Source organism: Poecilia latipinna, unplaced genomic scaffold, assembly GCF_001443285.1.
Source record: "Poecilia latipinna isolate Pla-1442-1.1 unplaced genomic scaffold, P_latipinna-1.0 Scaffold1209, whole genome shotgun sequence".
NCBI classification, from domain to species: domain Eukaryota; kingdom Metazoa; phylum Chordata; class Actinopteri; order Cyprinodontiformes; family Poeciliidae; genus Poecilia; species Poecilia latipinna.
The window spans coordinates 119,752-140,726 of record NW_015113825.1 but is presented as its reverse complement, the minus strand read 5'-3'; the positions used below and the strand labels follow the sequence as shown (position 1 = coordinate 140,726).

Sequence of the window (20,975 nt, the reverse complement as noted above, 5' to 3'; positions counted from 1 at the left end):
CAGCAGGGAGATGCATGAAATGCCCTTTTATGGAATATTTAGTTGGTTTTTTTATCAGTTTCACCTCTTTTACTGTAGAAGTCTATACAGGCCCTAAACTGCTTAACCACAGTTTCACATGCCTTGCAGCATAATTGTTTAAAAAGAAGCACCCACGATTTGTCGTGTAATATTGGCGTATGTGAGATTTTATTTCAGATCGTGTGGAGTGATTACACCAATTTCTTTAAAAAAAAAAAAAACCCTTATTGAATTGTCAAGTGTTGACAAAGTCACTTTTGCAACTTCTTGCCAGTTTGGAACAAAATTAATCCAGGTTCGTCCTGACTGCCTCTTTGTGCTCATGGAATGAGATCGGAGCAGATTATCGCATATTTTTCTGATTTTTAACCCCCTTTTTTTTTTTTTTTTAAAGGTAAGGTCTTAACTTGAAAATGACGGTTTAGGGAGATCCTGATTTCCCTCTAAGAGCAATCCGGTGCCATCCGGAAAGTATTCACAGCGCTTCACTTTTTCCACATTTTGTTATGTTACAGCCTTATTCCAGATTGTATTAAATGGATCTCTTTCCTGAAGATTGTATGCACAGATTCCCCATCACAACATTAGGGAAACTTTTTTCTTAGACTTTTGCAAGTCTATTAAAAATAGAAGACAAAGACATCACTTTGAGATAAGTATTCAATGCTCTTGCTTAAAACTTTGTTGATCAAGTACAGCCTTTTTGAATAGGATGCCACCAGCTTAGCTCACCCAGCTTTAAGCTGTTCCTCCCGTGCTTCTTTGATTCTTAGTGGACTGGAGTTTATTTGTGCAGCCATTTTCAGACCACACCAGAGATGTCCAGTTGAATTCAAGTCTGGACTCTGGCTTGGCCATTTCAGGACATTCACAGGTTCTGAAGCTGCTCCTTTGAGGTCTTTGCCATGTGTTTTAGGTCGTTGTCCTGTTGGCAAATGAACAGTCTCACCAGTCGGAGGTCATTAGCGCTCTGAAGTGGGTTTTCATCCACAGTGTATTCATCTCCCCTCTGTCTTAGTCTGCCAGTTCCTGCTGCTATAAAACATCCTCATTGCTCCATGATGCCACCACCGTGTTTCACTGTTAGGATGACGATGAGTCTTGCCATTCGCACCAAAATTTTCAATCTTTGTCTCATTAATCAGATAATTGTGTTTCTCATGGTCAGAGAATCCTCCAGGGGCCTTTTGAAACTCCAGACTGGCTGCTGTGTGCCTTTTTTCCCAAGAAGTGGCTTTCATCTGGCTGCTTTAACCTGCAGGCCTGATTAGCGGATTGCTGCAGAGATGATTGACCTTCTAGGAGGCTCTCCCCTCCTTTCCTCTGGGGCTCGGACCATCAGGTCGTTGGCCAACTTCATAGCGAAGGCCCTTCTCCCCTGATCTCTCAGTTCAGATGGCCGGTCAAAGTCCTGCTGGTTCCAAACGTCTTCTTTTATGAGTGATGGCCCTTCAGAGCAGCAGAATTATTTTTCTGTACCTCAGTCCTGCCTCAGAGGTCTACAGACAATTCCTTTGAGTTCATACTTGTTGTTTGACCTCTGATCTGTCATCTATTGGACCTCATGTAGACATCAATGCAGGTGGACTCCAGTTAAGCTGTAGAAACATCTCAGTTTTGAGATTCATTGCAAAGGCTGTAAATACCTACTTAAATGTTATTTCTGGGTTTCTGTTTTAATTCATTTGCAGATATGTTTAAAATGTTTTTCACATTGTCATAAGGGGGTGTTTGTGTGTGGATTTCGGGGAAAGAGATGAAAGCAATTTGGAAAGAGGCTGTAACGTGACAAAATGTGGAAAAAATGAAACTTTCTGGACAAAATCAGGCAGTCAAAGACTTTAAGTACATGTCGTGAACATTTCTAAACGGAATGTATTTTTTCTTTCTGTGTTACAAGACTACAGAAAAACAAACATGTTATTTAAGTCAGTTAAGCTTGTCAAGAAGGGAATCATCTGTTCACATGTTGAGCAGTCAGTGCATTCCTTTAACAGCAGGGATAGTTTGAAGGTTTCCTCTGACCTCCCGCTTTTGTTTTCTTTCTTAATAGATTTACATGTCAGGACATAAAGTTAATTCAGCCAAGAACAACCCAGACTCATCACATTAACATGAACACGTGAGAATTACTTTTGTCAGTGATTCCCAAATTACCTAAAATCAACAATGGAGCAGTCAGATCAGCACTGACTCATCCTTTACCTCTGACTGAGCCTACGGTATTTGTTTTCTCTCTTTAATCAGCAGCATTGAGTCACACTGTTTTAGTTTGGACTCAGACAGAAGCGCTTTTTAAATGAACATATCGTTTTATATTTGACAGTGCAATGCACTGTTATGACTGGTTGGGTTTTTGGGCGGTCGCAGTTGATTCATTCATAAAAATGTAAGAAATTCTTGATTTTTTTTTAATTATTTTTTTAAACATGTCAATGCAATTGACTTTTTTTTTTAAGTTTACGTTGAAAAAAATATTTTTTTTTGTGATACACTAAAGCTTTTGTTATCTGTGAGACATAATCATTAAAATAAATCCCTGACGTAAATCCCTGCGACTGTAGTGATTTTACATAACTTGAGTTTCACTTTTGTAACCAAACTACTGAAATAAGTTGACTTTTTATTGATATTTACCTTGTCGTTTCCATCGTTACAATCCTGACCTCTCTCTTCACGAGTCATTGATGAACAGAGCGTCTTCAGTCAGAGGCTTCTTCAAATTCGCTGCTATACGGACTGCTACATGAGATCCTTCCTGACCACAACCATCACCATCTATCATAACTCTTTGAAGAATCTTGAGTTATAGCAATATTCAGTTTCTCTTTGGGATCAATAAAGTATTTTTGATCTTAATTACTTGAATGTATTTATGTGATTGACAAAAATATTACATCAAGAGAATCTAATTCCTGCATCACAATGTTTAGCTAATTTGCAACACCAATCCCATGAAGGATCTTTAACAGGGAATGGTTTTTTTTTGTTGCATTTTTTAAACTTATGTCTCTGTTGTAGGTTTTGTGAAATGCTGCGGACAAAAGCCTTGGATTTAATGTGAGTGTGTCTGGAGACAGCGCTGCTGCCACCATGAAGAGTGAAGTGCCATCTGAGGCCTCTAGCAGACAGGAGCATCTGAAGGAGCCACTGGTGAACCCAGAGTCCATGGACGGCGCTAAGAACTTCCCCAACAACATGGAGGTTCTCGGAAAGGCGGCCAGCGACTTCGAGGCCCTTTGTGAATCCAGGCACCGGCCCCTGAGGGACACGGGGACGCACAGAGACTCGGAGAGGAGCCTGGCAGGGCGGAGAAAAAGAAAAGGGCAGCAGGCGGGGCCGTCGGACTGTTCGCTGAAGGAGGACCACGTCAGTGAGAACTCGCTGGCTCCTCAGCGGGCCAGAGTAGAACTTTTGCCGCATCCCAGTGAGGACGAGCAGAACAACGAGTCATCCTTCAGTGACTGTGCCTCTTCCCCGTCGTCCAGCCTCCGGTTTGGAGACTCGGACACCCTTAGTTCAGATGACGAGGGGGAAGCCGGAGCGACAGGGGGCCAACACAAGGCCCCTGCCCTACCACCTGGCGGAGGCGCCGCGGTCGGCCTGCGCCCCGGTCTGGGCCGAACTCGGAGTAGTCGCTCTCACAAGTGGGTCCGACCTGAGCCCGAGCCGGTGCTGCTGAAGCGGCCGTGCCTGAGCAGCCGGCGGCTGCCGCATCGGAAGCGCTTTGTGAAGACGGCTCCCGGCGGAGGCCAGCGGACTCAGAAGCAGAAGGAGCGGCTTCTGCTGCAGAGGAAGAAACGGGAAGTGATCGCACGGAGGAAATACGCTCTGCTCCATAGCACCAGTAGCTCCAGCAAAGAGCTCAGCAGCGACTCGTCCTCGGCGTCATCGACCGAAGCAGAAGACGAGCTGTATGTGGACGTCAGCAGCACCAGCAGCCAACCGAACAGTGCTACTGTAGCCACAGGTAAGGACAAACCTTCCACTCACACCAGCAGCCCTGTTTGGTCTGTTTTAAACAAACTCTAGTACATTTTTCCAGAAAGTCTGGTTCGTTTTGGGAGGTGTGAAGGCAGAATTGGACTCTGGCGCGGCTCAAATGCATATGTGGATGCATCAGACCAGAGACCACTAAAAAAGCAGAAAACAAACTATAGCGTAGGGCATTCTGGGTAAATACAGCCAAAACAAATGCAAGAGTCTACTGCTAGCAGGAGAAATTACTTGTGGTCTTTAACCAAAGTCAAGAGAAATCCTACAATCCCTAAAATCTTACTCTACTCCATTTTTGTTTACATTTTGTGACGAGGCAGGTCTTCCGAGATTTTCATCTCGCTTCCTTTGGTGGTTCTTGGTGCAGCGCCACCACAGGTGAAGAGGGGGCTAACAGGCTTTTCAAAGGGTTTGGAGTGTGAAAGCAAACCACACTAGCTAAAAATGTGACAAATGTTGCAATTTTTATCTCAAATCTAACAGAGTCCACTGGTCTGTCAGGTGTGAAAACACAAGTACAGATATGTCAAACACTCCATGCTTTACAGCTAAAGTAGATTTATGTTTGCTTAAAAGCACTGCTGGACAACATGAAAGGCCGCATAATGAGATAATTTATCAATAGAAAATAACACATCTGGCTACAAAGGTTAATACGCACCCATTGGAAGATATTATATGTAATGAACTGAAGTAGTTAAAATATATTCTGCATGACAAATGACTGATTTGATATGTTTTTAAAGCAGAATATTATAGATTGGCGCCTGATTTATCTGCTATACAAGTGCCTTAAAATCATTAAAAAAATTTGATATAACGCAACATAATGGTGCTTTTATTTGTTCAAGTGTCTTCAAAAAGTGCGTCTGTCACATTAGTTACAGCTTTTATTTTCTAAATCTGTCAGAAATTGTGAGCTCAGGTTCTCGCGTCGGTTTTCAGCTTTTATTTAAAGCACAAATAACGCAATACTGTAAAAACTATGCAGTGAAAGGCGGAAGAGAAAACGGGCTGAGACAAGGTCGTGCAGCTTACAGCGATCAATGTGCTGCTGTTTTCGCTCGGCTCAGTCGGCTCATACTGAGGGTCTTTGTGTCCGCACCGTGGAAGCAGGGTTTTCAGCTGTTTCACAAATGTAGTAATTGTAGAATAATTGATTGTGCTGGAAGAAATTGAGTGACTTAGCTGAGCTGTTTTCTGCTTTTAGTGTTTTATTGTGCCTGTGGCCACGGCTGCAGCGGCTCCGAGCGATTAGTGGAAACTCTTCTTACATCATCCAGTCCAAACAGATGCATCTGATATGGGACTCTAATTATTAACGGATACTATCAAAACTAGATTCTATCCTAGTTTGGTGGGATAAATTAATTTTAATCGATGGATAAAATTTTTGAAGATTATTATTATTTTTTTTTTTTTGCACCAATGCACTCCTTGGGTTTCCCTTGTTGGGGGGGGCGTCAACGCACCAGAGCAGCCATCTTGTTTTGAAAGGCGCATGTTACAGTTTTCTGTTTATTGGAACTTTGAATTCAGGTCAACTGGTAAAAGGGCCATTTTAAGATTTTAATTACGAGAATAAGGTCAAAATAATGCCATTGTAAAGATATACAGCGTCAGTGTTACCAGAATGAAGACGTAATGTAAGGAAAGTAAAGGAGTAATTTTATGAGAACTCGAACACGAAAAATAACGAAAATTTAAAGTGAGGAATGTTATATGTTGGTATGAAGAAAATACTTGATCTTAACACATCATCACTATGAAATTATGATCAGTAGCAGGACTCTGAAGCGATTGTGCAATTGACTGAGCGTATTTCGAAGAAAAGCACACAGACTGAGTTGCTCACGTCAGATCTTGATAATCAAGATCTAGAGATCTTGATAACTCTGGAAGGTTTTTTCTCAATGAAAAAACATTTTTTCTGATCGTTTTCAGAGGTTTTTCTGGTAAAATTGCGTTTTTAATCCTGCTAATATCACGACAATGTTCTTGTAGTTCAATAAATGTTCTTATAGCCTAGCCGTAATACGCCTTCGCACAATTGACAGAAGGGATTATTGGAATAAAAGACACTTTTTGAAAACATGTACTATCCTTTGAAATTTTTTTTTTTGTTTTTTTTTAAGAAAAGAAAGCAAGAAAAAAAAATCAGAGCTGGTATGAAAAAATGTGAGATTTTAATTAAATTGTAACTTAGCAAAAATGTAATATTCAATGTTTTTTTTAGATTTTCATAAGTCTGACAAAAACTGCAGCTTCTGTTGCCATATGTTAATGGCAACTGCTTCCCTCTGCTACAGTAACAGCTTTATGCAGATCAAACAACAACGCTCTGGTGTTTTTCTGAGCAACAGAGGATAATAAGCCCCACCTTTACTTTGGCATACTGTATCTCCTGTGTAGCCATTTAGCCTCGGTAATATTCCTGCTGCCGCGGCCCAGAGGGAGGATGGAAAGTTAGCTGCTCTCCCTCCGTGGCGGGAGGCAGGTGGGAGCAGAGCGAAGACGCTGCCGAGCAGCAGCCTTTCGCATAGAAACAGAAGGTCTCTGAGGAAAAGCGAAGCATTTGTTTACAGCAAGGAGGCGAGTGATGAAACCTTCCCTGTGAATGTCCAGCGCTGGAGTGGGTGTGCCAGTTATTCAGGGAATAGCTCAGGGAATAGCTCAGGCTTACCTGTAAGGCAAGTTTGCCTTACAGGCTTACAGGCTTACCTGTAAGGCAAGTTTGATGTAAGTTATTGAAATCAGTGGAGAATAAGCACCTCAGATAACTCTCACTATGCTGTTTTCAAACCAAGCAATGGCCCTAAAGTGAACAACATCTAGCTTTTCAATGTTTTTTTTTTAACCTTTTTACTTATTAAGCAGGGTTTATAAGCCTGGTGGGCCAGCAGGCTTTACTTGAACCCCCGCCAGGCTAAGCATTGCTTGTTTATTTATTAAAATAAAATGGTTTGAAACACAATGGCAATATAATAGGTATCTTTTTTTTTATTCAATGAAACTCCCTAAGCACAGCCTGTCTTTACTGGTCTACACACTAACAACTTCAGCAAATAAGCTGACAAGTCACAGACAAAGAATCAAAAATTAGGATGAAACAACTGAAATGCAAAAAAAAATTATACTTTTTCATGTTTGCTTTTCTTTTTAGGTAGAATGTCTTCCAATAACTAGTCATATTTTCAAACTTTCTGCCAACTTTTTAAATCAAAAACAAGACGGGCCGCTGGCGGACTGCCCTAGCACCTCTGACTCTGGGCTTAGCGAGTTTTCTGGGGGAAACCCCGTTAAGAACAGTCGCTGTCGGCGTTATTTGCTCAGCCAGAGTGAGGTGTTCACTTTCAGGCAGCTAGACCTGCAGAGGGTGCCTAGCAGCAGCTCTCATGAGAGCGTTGGGGCTAAAATCCTTGACTTCATGAGCAAGTCAAAGAGATGTGCACCGAATCAGACCTTACAGCACAAAGTAGAAGTTACTTCATTTTCATATTGCAAAGTAATGTCCTTCAGCGCACGTCTCATTAACTTACAGCGTTCCCCCTCTGTGACCTTTATTCTGACTTTTCTTCCTTTGTCTTAGATGGAGTAAGAGCAGCACTTGCAGTCCTTTAAATGCATGCTGTTTCCTCAGATTTTCACAAACACGCCTCACTGTGAGCTCTTTCAGAATGTGGGATGACAGTGATAAAGTGGGCAGCGGCAAAGTGCTTAAGATTTACACAAAAAGCTCAGTCTTGTTGCAGGAGTTTGACTCACACACCCAGCGAATGAGTCAGTAGCTCTCACTTACACTGAGATATCGTGACAATAATTAGAAACAGGCCTGCAACTGTGAGAACTCAGATCTGTAACTGGTGCGACCACACTGTCACGCTTTCTGAAACTAGTAAGAAAATATGTTATTTGATTTATGAACTCCAAAGACTGCAAAAGTTTGACAAAATGTGTTCCATGTTTATACCCTTCTCACTTATTATTTATAGAAACTGGTCTACAAAAGTACTTATTCAACTTTTTAAATTTTTTTTTTTTTATTATTTATTTATGTAAAACTAAAACACATTTCGGAGGCAAACATCACCGCAAGATTTATTTTTCTTTTTCATTGTTTTTAAGAGTTAGATCGCACGAAACAAAGACATTCGTTGATGTGCCCTCGCCTCAGGTTTTGAAGTGGACCAAAATAAATGTTGAAGTTTCCTGGGGCAAGATACTGAACCACACTTTCAACCCAGATATTCCTCTGTAACCAAAACGAAAGCTGAATATACAGAGTGCAAATGCTCTGTTTAAAAAAAACTAAAAAGTGAAGCTAGGGGCAAGAAAACTGATCAGGCAAATGCTGGATTAGTTTTGAGGGGAATCACAGCCAGACTAGCAGTTATAACGGGTTCCTCTCCCAACTAGTCGGAGGGAAGCTGCCTAGTTGCTCCCTCCCCAGACAAGCAATGTAGTCAATGTGGTCGCTTTTACAAGGTGTTGAGAGTGTAGGAAAATGTATATAATATCGGTAAATATTGGTTATTGGCCATAACAGTAGTATTGGTATTGGATATGAACATTTTTACATATTGGTGCGTATTTACCCCTTTCATGCATAGTGGTCACTACAGTGGACAGCTATCTAAAAGCTATTTTCTTGTGCTTCTAGTGGATTTTTATGTTATGAATGGACACAGACCACTGAAGTGGACACTAATGCATCATAAAATAAACTATCAACTACTGGCCATCAGCTGCAAATGCAAGAAATTATTTTTGTTAAATCCAGTATGGCCGACAGACAAAAAAAGCATGTCGACCGACCCGGTCCCTCCTTCTGCTGTAGACATCAGGTAACCCCTACAGAGCAATACTGCTGATGTATTTTGTCAAATATTTGGAGAATTTGGAGAAAATAACAATTGATCACCTACAAAAAAAAAAAAAAATTACAAAACTTTTTTTCCTATGTATCCTGACAGAAAGGATCATAATTCATGAAAGGGTTAATAACCATCTAATTCATTCAACAAAGAAAATAAGTGCTAGTCTTTTTTTTTTTTGTCTATGTCAACCAGCACTAACCAGAGATCTGTCACGTTTCCAGTTATTCTCTGTAGGTTTATGTGAAAACGGTGTCTCATGTTTCCTGATGACGTGCCTCAACTGTAGCGAAACTATTTCTACCCCAGATCACAACCCTTCCCCCTCGGGTTTACTCCCACTGTTTCAACGTTGCTCCCACTTCTGCTGGTTTTTAAGAAACGATTTCTCTAAGCCTTCAAGTGCTCACCAATCACAATTACAAAATCAAGATGATGTTACGGCCATATGGCGACAGATGTGCGTCGTTTGTCTGATGTGTTGATGTCCGCTGGTGTGTTCAGGCGCTCTGGATGAGGATGTGGTGGTGATAGAGGCGTCTCCAGCTCCGGCAAACGCTGTTCCCGCCAGCGAGGAGATCAACGTCACCTCGACGGACAGCGAAGTGGAGATCGTCACCGTTGGAGACGGATTTAGGTAGGTGCTGGAGGGTGTGACGTTTCTGTTTGGTCGTCGTGCAGCACACGTGTCAAACTCGAGGTCCACGGGCCAAATCTGGCCCGCCGAGGCTTTATATGTGGTCCTAGAGAGCCGACATTAAAAGGAGCTTGACTGCTTAAAAAATTATTTTATCAAAAGCAGTTTTTATCTTCATCTGCCCAATTACATCAATGTGAGAAAATGTTCAATATTATCTAATTTTAATAAGTTCTCATCGAATGCAGAGTCGATACCCATCAACATGTTAACAGATATTTTTATTGATACATTCTGCCACAACTGGCCTTTTGAAGACATTCTTGATCTTGCTGTTGCCTAAAATGATAATGAAAATTACTGAAGTCTTAAAGCATCAGTAAGCAATTGAATTTGATCAAATATGATTTTTGTCACAATGTTATGAAATGAAAACCTGAGCGGCTATTACAGCTTGGTGGTTGTACTTGGCTTCAAACCATGCAGCCCCTCTTCCTCCAGCTTTATTTGATTATATTACCTTTTAATTAAACATAGCAAGGCATCTGAACTCCATCCAGTTTAACCAATCAAGCCACGCTGATTTATTGTTTTATTTGCTTTGGCTAGTTTAGCTCTTGCAGCTTTGCTGATGCTGTTTAGCTTTAGTGAACATATTTCCCTCTTCCTAATTCCAGTGAGAATCGTTTAGCCTGAGTCCCTGTCAGGTCTGTTTATGAGGTTATTGTTCGTCAATAAATGAACAATGAGCTCATAACTTCTTCCTTTGTAGGTGCGAGGAACCAGTTTTAACTATTGTTTTAACTCTGAGAATAGAGCATAGAAAAACATTTGTGTCCAGGCTCACTTTCCAAACTTCCACATTTCCAATAAACAACGCTCATAAAAGAACACCTTATCTGTCTGCTCTGCACATCATATGAGGCATTTTATTAAATTACTCATAATAAACACTCTTTTTTTTCTTGACGAAATGCTTTCGTTTGGTTCAGGCTGAAATGGTTTGAGTTGTCTAAACTTATTGAATTATTTCCACGATCTATCCAAACATCGCTTTTTATACATCATTCTTTTATTGAATAATTTAGAGGCTCCTGCTCTTTTCCCAGCTTCAGTTGTGTCCTTTTGGGAAGGAAAAGATTGCACACTGAGCCTCTGAATATTATTTTCTGTTTGCGGTGTGCGCAGGTGACAAAAAGACAGGATCCTCTCTCACTACGTTTTCTGTCTCTACTGTGTTTGTTCGAGTCTGTGTGATTATTTTCTGGCATGCAGCATTTTGTTTTTTTATGCCGTTCTGAAGTTTTATGAACTTGAAAGAAGTTCTGCAGCCTTGCGTTTGTGTTTATTAGTTTGCAGAATTGCTAATTTGAACAAGATGAGGAGGCTAAGTTGAAGGGAAGTCCCATGAGGATGCTTTGTTTTTGAACAACTAGATTGTCAATAATTACCGTTCGGCTTATAATTTGTGTTGAAACACCGGACAAAATATTAAAGAAATGAATTTATCGAGAACGAATCCCGGTTGTTAACTTCATCAACATGCTAAAGTGAAAAGCTGCTGATGTAACTGTTGCAACACACCACAAATCCATCCCACTGAACCCAGGACTTTCCTGCTGTATAAGGCAACGATGCACCACTATGCAGCCCGTCTTTTACCCATCATATAGAGCGTCATTATTCTGTCAAATTGTTCTTCTCTTCATTTCCCCCCAGCATGTTACGAGTCATATTTTCCCCCGTTCGTGTGTAAATTTCTGTTTCATTACTCCTTTTAATCTGTGATCCTGCACAAACATTTTCCTCTGTGGTCACATCTGTCACACGTTTTTTTGTCCCCTCACTTCTGTAACCACATCCCCGTTTCCATTTTAGCACCAAGTCACTAAGAATATATGGTTTCGGTTCCTTAAAGTTGCTACCCAGAGCCTGGACGGTCATGATTTGCCTTCTTTCCTGTCACTTTTCGGATCTCCTCTCTCGCTAGATAACGTAGCGATGTGTCGAAGTGGGGGATGGGCACCAGTGGAGCAGGAGGGTGGAGAATCAAAGGCCGACCGAATGAGCAATGAAATCTCTGCTCATGCTGACATCGGCCCTGTTTGCTAACATGCATTCATCTGCAGTTTTTGTCACTTGTGTCTGTGTTAGTTTGTACTACAGTGTCTGATTCTGTGTTGGGATCTCATGTCTATATATTAGGCGGTAAACTGTTGGAGTTGTGTGACATTTAAAAGCAGCTTTTTGGCATCATCGAGAAGCGAATGAGATTTATTTTTTAATAACTAACGTGTGTCCTTCCTAGGGGTTCTTTCTAAGAGTAATGATTTGAATTATGAATCAGTATTTGTTTATTCATGTAAACTAGTGCAACAGAAGAAGTTTCTGTTAATTTGGCTGCACTTTACTTGTAGTTTCCACTGTTAATAAATAACAGCAGACATGTTCACCGGTCTCTGCTCAGTACATGTAAGACTTTGTTAAAACGTGAGCTTCGTTAGGTAGATTTTCTCCGTCTCCAGAAAGTGTAAGAAATCTTAAATCATGGTAAGAAAGTCTGCTGTGTAGCCGAGTGCCATGAATTGTTTACCACTCCTCACGCTGCTATTCCTGCCCTCCCTCCCTGTTGAACTCCCAAACTCCCAACCTTAGCTGTCACCAGCATCGGCCCCAGCAGCTTACTCCACATTGCCGCAGTACGATCAGCCCGTCGCTCTCCTCCCGTCCCCGGGGCCCGTGCCTCGTGTCGCTCTGCCCTGGCACCACCTCGGCCCTGCCAAGCCCCCTCCATTCCCATAGTGATCATATTTATAACGCCGTGTTTTCCTCTCTGCTGGCACCCCTCGTCCCCAGAGGTTCCCAGTGGTAAACAGATATTTACAAAATAATCCCAGGTCTGCTTAATTAGCGGCCCTTCCCTAGTGTCAAGCCTTGGCCCGTTGGGGTCGACCCAAAGCAGACGAGGAAGTCCAATTAGACTCCCCACTCATCTCCTCAGTCTCTCTCTACATCCCAGCCTCACTGCCGGGTTTTGTTGGGAGTCTGTTTATCGTGTCTGAATTTGCACCCTGGTTATAAGTTGTAAGTATAAGTAAAAGGTACTTGAGCTTCCTCTTCATACCACTTTGATTGTGTATGTAAAAGGACATGGATAATGTGAGCAGGTGGGAATTCCCCGTATTGCAAATGGCGCGAATAAAAGCATTTCCTGCCTCATGGCTGCAGAAAGCCAGCGTTTTAGATTTATGAAAAAAAAAACAAAAAACAAAAAAAACATACTATTTAAGTAATTTATATCATTACAAAGTAAATTTACATTACTGTAAGCTAATACAAAAAAACAAACTGTCTGAAATTAATGTTTTCTATTTTGTCTCATATTTAGTTCTCACATTTAGCAGCCTGGTCATTTCAAGTTTTTAAAAAGTAATTTTATTTTGGATTTGAACTGAAAACAAACTAACAATCAGCTGAGATCTTCTTGAAATTGGGATGACGATTTTGCTTTGTGCATAAAAAGTGACAATATTTGCAGTAAATTCAGGTTTATTTCTGTATTTCCTTGAGGTCTGACCAGTGGACTCCAGTTTTAATCAGCCCTAGTTTTCCTTTACATGAACAAACGAACAGCGTAAACTTTGTTTTAACTCATAATAAAGAATAAAGTAATAAGCATAGAAGACTAAAGAATAGACAATTAAAAGGTTGCAAGACTTCAAAAATCATCTGTCATTAACGTTTATCTGATTTTTACCAAACACAAACATGTATTGTGTTTTTTTTTTTGTCTTTGCAGGTTGAAGAATGTGGGAATTATTTTAGTTTTGATTAATTTAATAAACAGAGTAAAAAAAAAAAAAAAAGTAAATGAGCCACTGACCTGCGTCTCACCGGTCAAAGTTTACCTTGGGACACAAAACTGTCCAATTTTAACATATTTGAATTTCCATTTCTGTAAGCTGGGGAATCGATTTAAAATGGTGACGCGGAGTGAAAAGAAGAAGCAAAGTTGTTAGTTCCTTTTAACAAAAAACCAGAGCTGAGCAGACCAGCAGCACCAACTAAAGCAAAACCTCACCTTGGTTTGATCCACTGCTTATAAACTAAAATAATGAAACAAAAATTACGTGAATTTCTATTAGCTTCGCTACTAACGTGGTAGTGAAATAATTTATTTTGCATATTAAAGAAATAACCTTGCAGGCTACAAGGCTGTTAACATCTTTACAGCAAACTGCTAAAATATGAAATATTAAACATCAAAATTAAGAGTCAAACTGCTCAATTTACCACCTGTCTGCAAACTGAGCAAACAAGAAAAATTATGATTTTTAATTCGGATTTCTCATTTGATTAAATCGTTCTGTTAAGGTTTTCTCTCCACTCTTTCTCCTTCGCTGCTGGATATTTTTCAAAAGCGCTGAAGTCCTCTACCTCAACTTCTCCATGGCAGCGTGCTGCATGGCACTCCCACACAGCTTCCTGTCTCTCGGGGTCATTCCTCCCCCCTCTGCTCACCTGGCTCTTACCGCACCATGGAGGGAGCTGCGGCTGCTCCCTTGTTTCTCACCCCCGTCTCAGAGGCCGCGGAGAAGAGCAGCAGGAGCCTTTGAGAGAGAAAATTAAAAGAAAGAGGAGAACGCGGCGAGAGGACGAGGAGGCTGACATTTGAGGGGCATGCAGGAAAATTAGCTGTCTGGGGAGCAAAGGGGAGGATTTGATGCAAGTTGTGCATTCTGAGCTCTTGTGGTTGAGCTACGCACTGATTTGTATTAATGTCTTCAATCAGTATCAATATTTATTTGCTTTTGTTATTTAACCTTTGGAGATGATGATTCAAAGGAGGATTCTTCATAAAATCAAAAAAACTATGGACTGACTATCCTCTTCATGAGCCTGTCTTTGGAAAATAGAATGTATTCAGTCAGAGGCTTCCTCAGATTCACTGTAACACATACTGCTACAAAAGATTTTTCCTGCCATCGCCATCTACAACAACTCTTTGAGGAATCTGAATTAATGAGTTACAGCAGCATTTAATTTCCCTGTATGCCAACTTGTGCTCCATCTTTTACACTTGGTCTTTACACTTTCCAGAATAACCACTATTGAATTGCTTCACTTGTTTGCATGTTTTCAGCTCTTCTATTTTATCGCTGTGTCAGTCAGCTGTCACCGAACTTGAATGTTCTGTTCCAGAAAATCTCAGCATCACTGAGATTTGAAAATATATAACTTCTAGGTCTATACCTTAGTTTTGTTTGTCTTTTTATTTTTTGTCTGCTTGCATGCAGGTCACGCTCAGTCGGGGGTCTCAGTAGGATTTGGGGCAGCAGTTGTGCCCAGAACCGCCTCCAGGAGCCGCGTGGACGTCACCGGCTCTCAACGGTCATCCAGCCGCTGCGCCAGAACCCCGGGGAGGTGGTGGATCTCACCGTCGACGAGGACGGTAAGATATCCAACTTCCAGCGTCTCAATGTCTGAACTGAATACAGTGAACACCTCTTGATTTAAAAAAAAAAAAAATTATTTAATGTGAAAACCACAAACCTCAATGTATTGTATTTGGCTTTTAAGTTCTAACTGTGAAAAAGAATGAAAACAATGAGTAGTTTATATATATATATATATATATATATATATGTTTTTTTAATACCAAAAAAAATCTAAAAGTACCCCCCAAAGTCACCGAATTTGTGCAAGGGCAAAAAGGCAAAACAGTACGACCATTTTTAAAGTTTAGCTGTAATGCAAAATTCACATTTTGCACTTTTTTATATTTCCGTATATGATCACAACTGCTTCTAAAAACAATCCAAGCTCCTAAAAACAAAAACCACCCAGCTGTTTTCTGGCAATAAGTTAAATTTTTTTGTGTCTGGAAAAGGAGTAATTTCAAAAACTTCCCAAATATTAAGTTACAGTGCTAGGTAATGGCACAGTGCCGTTACCTAGCAACCTTAGCAAAGCCCAGTCCGTCACCTAGCAACCAAGCGGAACTCCAGCCTGGTTGGTCAGCTGGTTTTACTGCTGCAGGTGATGCACAAAGGCTGCTGCAAGAGATCAGAGTCCTCTGTCTGCAGACATTTTTATGTGCGAGTGTAAACGTTGAGTTTAGACGCGTGGCCAACAGCAGCTTATTTTGATTTAAAGTGACAAAAGTCCTAAAAACCAACTCATCCTGGAAAGAGCTCAAAATAGGCAGAACTGACCAGACTAAACTCTCCTTATTTAAGAATGATTTTGTGCAAAAAATATAATGGACATACTTTTTGAAAAACTTATCCCAACAAGTTCAAGGAACCGTAAAAGGTTGTAAAAAACTATTGATCAAGAAAGTATGCTCATTTAAAGAAGTACATAAAGTGCAGAATGTCTGATGCTTTGACTCATTTTTGTTTCCAATAAAAATGAATTTGGATGCAAACTGTTCAAAACATCCAACTATCTGTGCATCCTTACTCCTACGGGTTTTATCCTTGAAGTCAAAGCTTTCCTGATGTTATACTTTTTATTTTTTTCACTCAATTTAAAATAGCTTTGGGGAAAATGTGAACTAATGTAGTAGATGTGATAACAAAAACTTGAATAAAAAGACAGAATAAAAAGTGTTCATTAATTGAAGAAGTAAATTACTGCTATGCATCAGCGAGCACCAACTTGTGCATAAGCCAGCAGCCAGTATAGCTGTACCAGTTCGTTAAAAGCACAATTCTCAGCCTGGGACTGAATTCAATCAAAACACTTCGGCAGCAAAGCAATATAACTAAAGCAGACTGTATTGTGTGTGCTTCTTTGTAAACCCTCCTCAGTTGTAGAAACAAACCTTATTATCCTCTCAGTATTTGCAGCCTATCTGCTTTTCATATTCACAAATGAATTTTTCCCTCCCTCCCCTGAGAAATGCAAACACTGGGAGGCCTTTCGCTTTGGTCTGCATCACTGCCCTGTGTGGATCGCCAGCGCTAAAGTTTTAAAGTGCTCCACTTTGAATAAAGGAATAAACAAAGAAACTTATTTCTGTTTTTTTTGTTTTCTTGAACGTAAACTTGACGAGCCTTTGTCATGATTAAAGAAAAAGCAAACATACATAGGCATTGTACTAATTGTGAGACATTCATGCATCTTGCTTGTCTTTGTTTCTCTTCTTCTTCTCTTATAAAAATGATAGAATTAGGGAAAAAATCTACACTAGCTGTAAACAAACTTTTTATTTTTATTTTTTATCAGACTCTGAAATCACTGTGCATTAATTATTGTCATTTTCTAACTAGCTGAATTTTTATTTATTTATTTTTCCTCTGCAGATCTCTCAGTCGTACCAACAACCTCCGGCAGCATTCACACTCAGACAGTAAGGTCGTCCTCGTCATCGTCATCCTCCCATCACGCCTCTACCTCTGAGCTCAATGACGCCCCGGGCCCTTCCACCAGCTGCGCAGGTTCAATGCCTGAAAGTGTGCACACACAGAGAGCCAGTGGTTCTGCTCGCACAGCCGCAGAAGGTAGGGTGACATGAGGACAGTGAAGCCAACTACTGTTGACTGATCAGTCGTGATGTTCTGTCAGAGTCTGGTTTATGCTTACAGAATGGCCACATGTCCTTAAAAAGTCCTTAAAAATTAATGCATCTAAAACTAAGGCTTTAAAATGTCTTAAATTCATTTAAAAAAAGGAAAGTTGGCCTAAAAGATGCAGTCTTTTTTACTTGTAGGACTTATCTGTCAGGCAGATGTTTGAATCACATTTGAGATGTTTCTTCAATTCATTCTGTGACTGAATGCTGTTGTAACTCGCTGCTAATATACCCTCGCTAACTAGTAAAAGGTATATTAGCAGCTATATATGGAGTGAAAATGGAGGGAGGAAGCTAGCTAGCTAGTTTTTAGCTAGGTAGGGGAAATGGAAGGAGGAGAAACTAGCTGGTAGCTAGCTAAACCTAACTAGCTAAGTAGCTAAAAACCAAAGGAAGAGAAAAGCTAGCTAGGTAGCTAGCTAAAAAAAACAAGCTCGCCTCCTGTACTAGCCGCCCCCTGTGCTGGAGTCAGCGAACTAGCTAGCAAGCATGCTTTTTTGTATCTCTAATGATTAAGTAGTGTAAATTTATTGCCAGGTGGCTGGACGGCGTTGGTCTTTGGTATTGGATCACTTCTCTTGCCGACACACACAATGAAATTTGTGCAAAAAAAAAAAAAAGCTTAGCACTAAAAGGGTTAAGGCTGCTTCTTTTGTTCATTTCTGATATGATACAGATCTTAAATTTAATTCATAATGGTCTTTAAAAGGCTGGAAGAAGTCTCAAATTTGAGTTGGTGAAACCTGATGAAACCCTTGTTTTTAATCTAATGTATTGAAATAATCTATCTTGTGATTTCTTTTTTTCCTGTTCAGATGACAACAGACCAGGCTTGTCTGGTACAGGAGGAGAAAACTCAGGCACAGCCATGCCCAGACTCCCATCCTGCTGCCAGCAGCACTCTCCGTGCAGCGGCCCCTCTCCTGGTCACATGTCCCTCAACCACCCCCATTCTAGCTGCTTGCAAGCGTCCTCCTCTCAGCAGACTGCCGGCTCTCAGCACAGCCACAGCAACACTCACCACTTTGTCCACCATATCCATCACCCGGCACCACAGCCCCCGGGAACCTTACCCTTTCAGGAGCCGAGCTGCCCTGTGGAACGCCCCAGTGCTCTGCCTGCCCCCTGTGCTGGAGTTGGCAACAGCAGCAGCAGCAGCAATGGATCCCACTACCATGACCAGGTATAAAGGAGCTGAAGCTGCAGAAACACTAAATCTTCCCTTGTTTCTTTGGTCAAGTTTCCACTGCAGATATCTTAGTACATTCAAAATAAGTCAAAAGTAACTCTTCAGCACAATATAGGAGCTTGTTTAAGTAAATAATTCCTTTATATTGATGAAAATGTATTATTTGTAAGTGAAATAATCTGCTAGCGGAACGAAACATTTTAACTGGGGGAAATGTTGTTTTTCACTAACAGATTACTTCCTGAAAAGTTGCTTCTAGGGTAGTTTTGATTTATTTACGCCAGGAACTAGACCAAATATACTTGGGAACATTTTGTGTGTTTTTGCAGTGTGTTGCCACCACGTACACACATTTCAGCAACAAGGCAGTTCAAAGTGTTTTATTTGTTATATGTTTTTATTATTATGGCTGTATAAACTTAAAGTGCTTCTTCATGCTTCTACTATGTATAAACAACAAATCAGATCTGCAGGATGTCTGAAATGATACATATATTTTCTTTTATATTGGTAAGAAAAAAACTACAACTTGTTTAGCAGATTGAAATAGACACTGATGCCATTCAGATCTTGCATCCTCAGTGTTTCTCTTCCCCTCCCACAGCAAACCCTGCCAGTGGACCTGAGCAACAGCAGCGTTCGAGGCGGTGGCGCCGGGGGTGCTAGTTTCCATGGCAGCACGTCAGCCTTTGACCCCTGCTGCCCAGGCTCCTCCTCCCGGCCCCCTGCTTATGTTTCACATGCCACCCCAGGGCCCAGTCAGCCAGCTGTGGTGGACTCATTCAGCTCCTCCATGGTGGCTCAGCCACAAACACAACCTCAGCCCTGCAGACATTACATGCACCAACCTTGTGAGTACGAGAAACCGGCAGCAAGAGTTGCTGATTCCCATAATAATTAAGCATAGAGAATAAAGCTGTGTGAGAATAATAACAGTGACACTTTATTTGAAGAGGTCTGAATAATTCTGACATGACGATGTCACAAACATGACACCTGTTATGAACATGAAGGAGTCTTCATGAATGTTTGACTGTTAAGTGTCATTCTGTAAATTATGACACTTATAATGCAAAGTTGACATTTATAATGCACTACTAATGCAACTTTACATTAAAAGTGTCATCATTTACTGAATGTCAGGCTTATGCACAGCCATTCAAATAAAGTGTTACCAAATGAACAAACAGTCTTCAGCCTGGTGGGGGGACAAGTAAAGCCTGGTGGCCTGCCAGGCTTAAAATACACTGGGGGAAACCGAGTGGTAAAAATAACTGCTACAATACAGAGTCAAAATAAAGAGAAGTAACAAAGAGTTGTAATGCAAACTAGAATTGATCTGTCCTCCTGTTATTATGAATCAGAGGCAACTCTAAAGAGAGTTTTAGTTTGATTGAAAGGAACTCAGTATTTCATAATATTTCTGGAAGTTCGTATTATTATATATAATCGTTTTCGATTATAGGAGCTTAAAAACTGAATGTTTGGTTCTGGCTAAAGCAAAAATATTTTCCGTTCTATTTGTGAGATTCAAACCAGTTGAGAAATTGACCTGAAAGTCCAGCCCGGCTCTCCATTTGTTTCAATAATATGTCATGGTTAACAGGGTAATGATCCGGCGTGGAAGTCCAGCAGAACCAGCACTGTGGTTCTTCCACAGTCTGTGTTTATGTGGATGTCATTCCGTCCTTTCGTTTATTGATGTGTCCGTCCCTCCATGTCCCTGCAGCTTTTGGTTTTTGCAGATTCTAACCTTGAAGTCTGCAAAGTTTATTCATACTTTAAAATGTTTTTTAAAAAGACTGGAAATAAATAAAACAGTCTTAGTTTTGGTTTTGTTTGAAAGTGTAATACTTCAAGTTATATGAATAAAATTTGTGATCTCTTGTTAGTCATAAAACAGAGACAATTGGAAACGCCTCATTTGTCATTTCATATCTTAAATGGAGCAAAAGCCTCATTTGAGAGCACGGTCTCTGTGTTTTACTGTCAGTTTGGTTTGAATAGATTTACTGACTCTTCCCCGGTTTCTTTCCCTGTTTCCAGATGGCTCTCTAACGCGATCCCTGCATCATCAGCCCTCCTCCGCCTGCCCTCACTCCCACGGGACCCCCCAACTCACGCCGCAGCCTCCTCCACAGGGCGAATTCCTCATTCCCCACTCCTTTCATACGCCACTGCCATCCCACCCTGCAGGCCACTCGGTTCCTCCGGCGCCTCCACCTCCCCTCTCCGCCCACCACCTCCCCACTTCCACCGTGCCCCTGGCCCAGCACCTTCCACCGGACCACCAGACCCTGCAGCACCACATGCCGCCTCTGGGGCCTTCGGTGCAGAGGATGCATCAGCACGAGATGCTGCAGAGGATGGAGGTCCAGAGGCGGAGGATGATGCAGCACCCCACGTGAGTGTCGGCGCCACAGATTCGTAAAAGTCGGGGACGTTTATTGGTGAAACGCATGTTATTTGTTTTCCTCTGCAGGCGGGCGCATGAGCGGCCACCTCCACACCCCCACAGGATGCACCCCAACTACGGCCACGGACACCACATCCACGTGCCACAGACCATGTCTTCCCATCCTCGCCAGCCTGAGCAGAGAACGACATGGTGGGTTTATGGTTTCGTCTTTTAATCGATGACGTTTGCGTTTCTGAAATGTCTGGATTTCTGCCTGCAGC

The 20,975-nt window shown here is 41.2% G+C and overlaps 1 protein-coding gene across 4 annotated transcripts in view; it reads left to right on the top strand.

Annotated features, from left to right (window-relative positions):
• Positions 1–20,975, top strand: part of rnf111 (ring finger protein 111) — a 29,055-nt gene that overhangs the window by 2,073 nt on the left and 6,007 nt on the right. For 2 of the 4 annotated variants that reach the window (XM_015053866.1, XM_015053865.1), the window contains exons 2-9: positions 3,043–3,991; positions 9,396–9,528; positions 14,826–14,980; positions 16,839–17,036; positions 17,923–18,290; positions 18,901–19,147; positions 20,343–20,700; positions 20,779–20,904. In XM_015053866.1, the coding sequence (XP_014909352.1) occupies positions 3,115–3,991; positions 9,396–9,528; positions 14,826–14,980; positions 16,839–17,036; positions 17,923–18,290; positions 18,901–19,147; positions 20,343–20,700; positions 20,779–20,904 (2,462 nt within the window). In that variant the 5' untranslated portion in view covers positions 3,043–3,114. Of the gene's footprint in view, positions 1–3,042; positions 3,992–9,395; positions 9,529–14,825; positions 14,981–16,838; positions 17,037–17,922; positions 18,291–18,900; positions 19,148–20,342; positions 20,701–20,778; positions 20,905–20,975 lie in introns of those variants that run through there. The other 2 variants (XM_015053867.1, XM_015053868.1) reach the window with 1 other exon arrangement.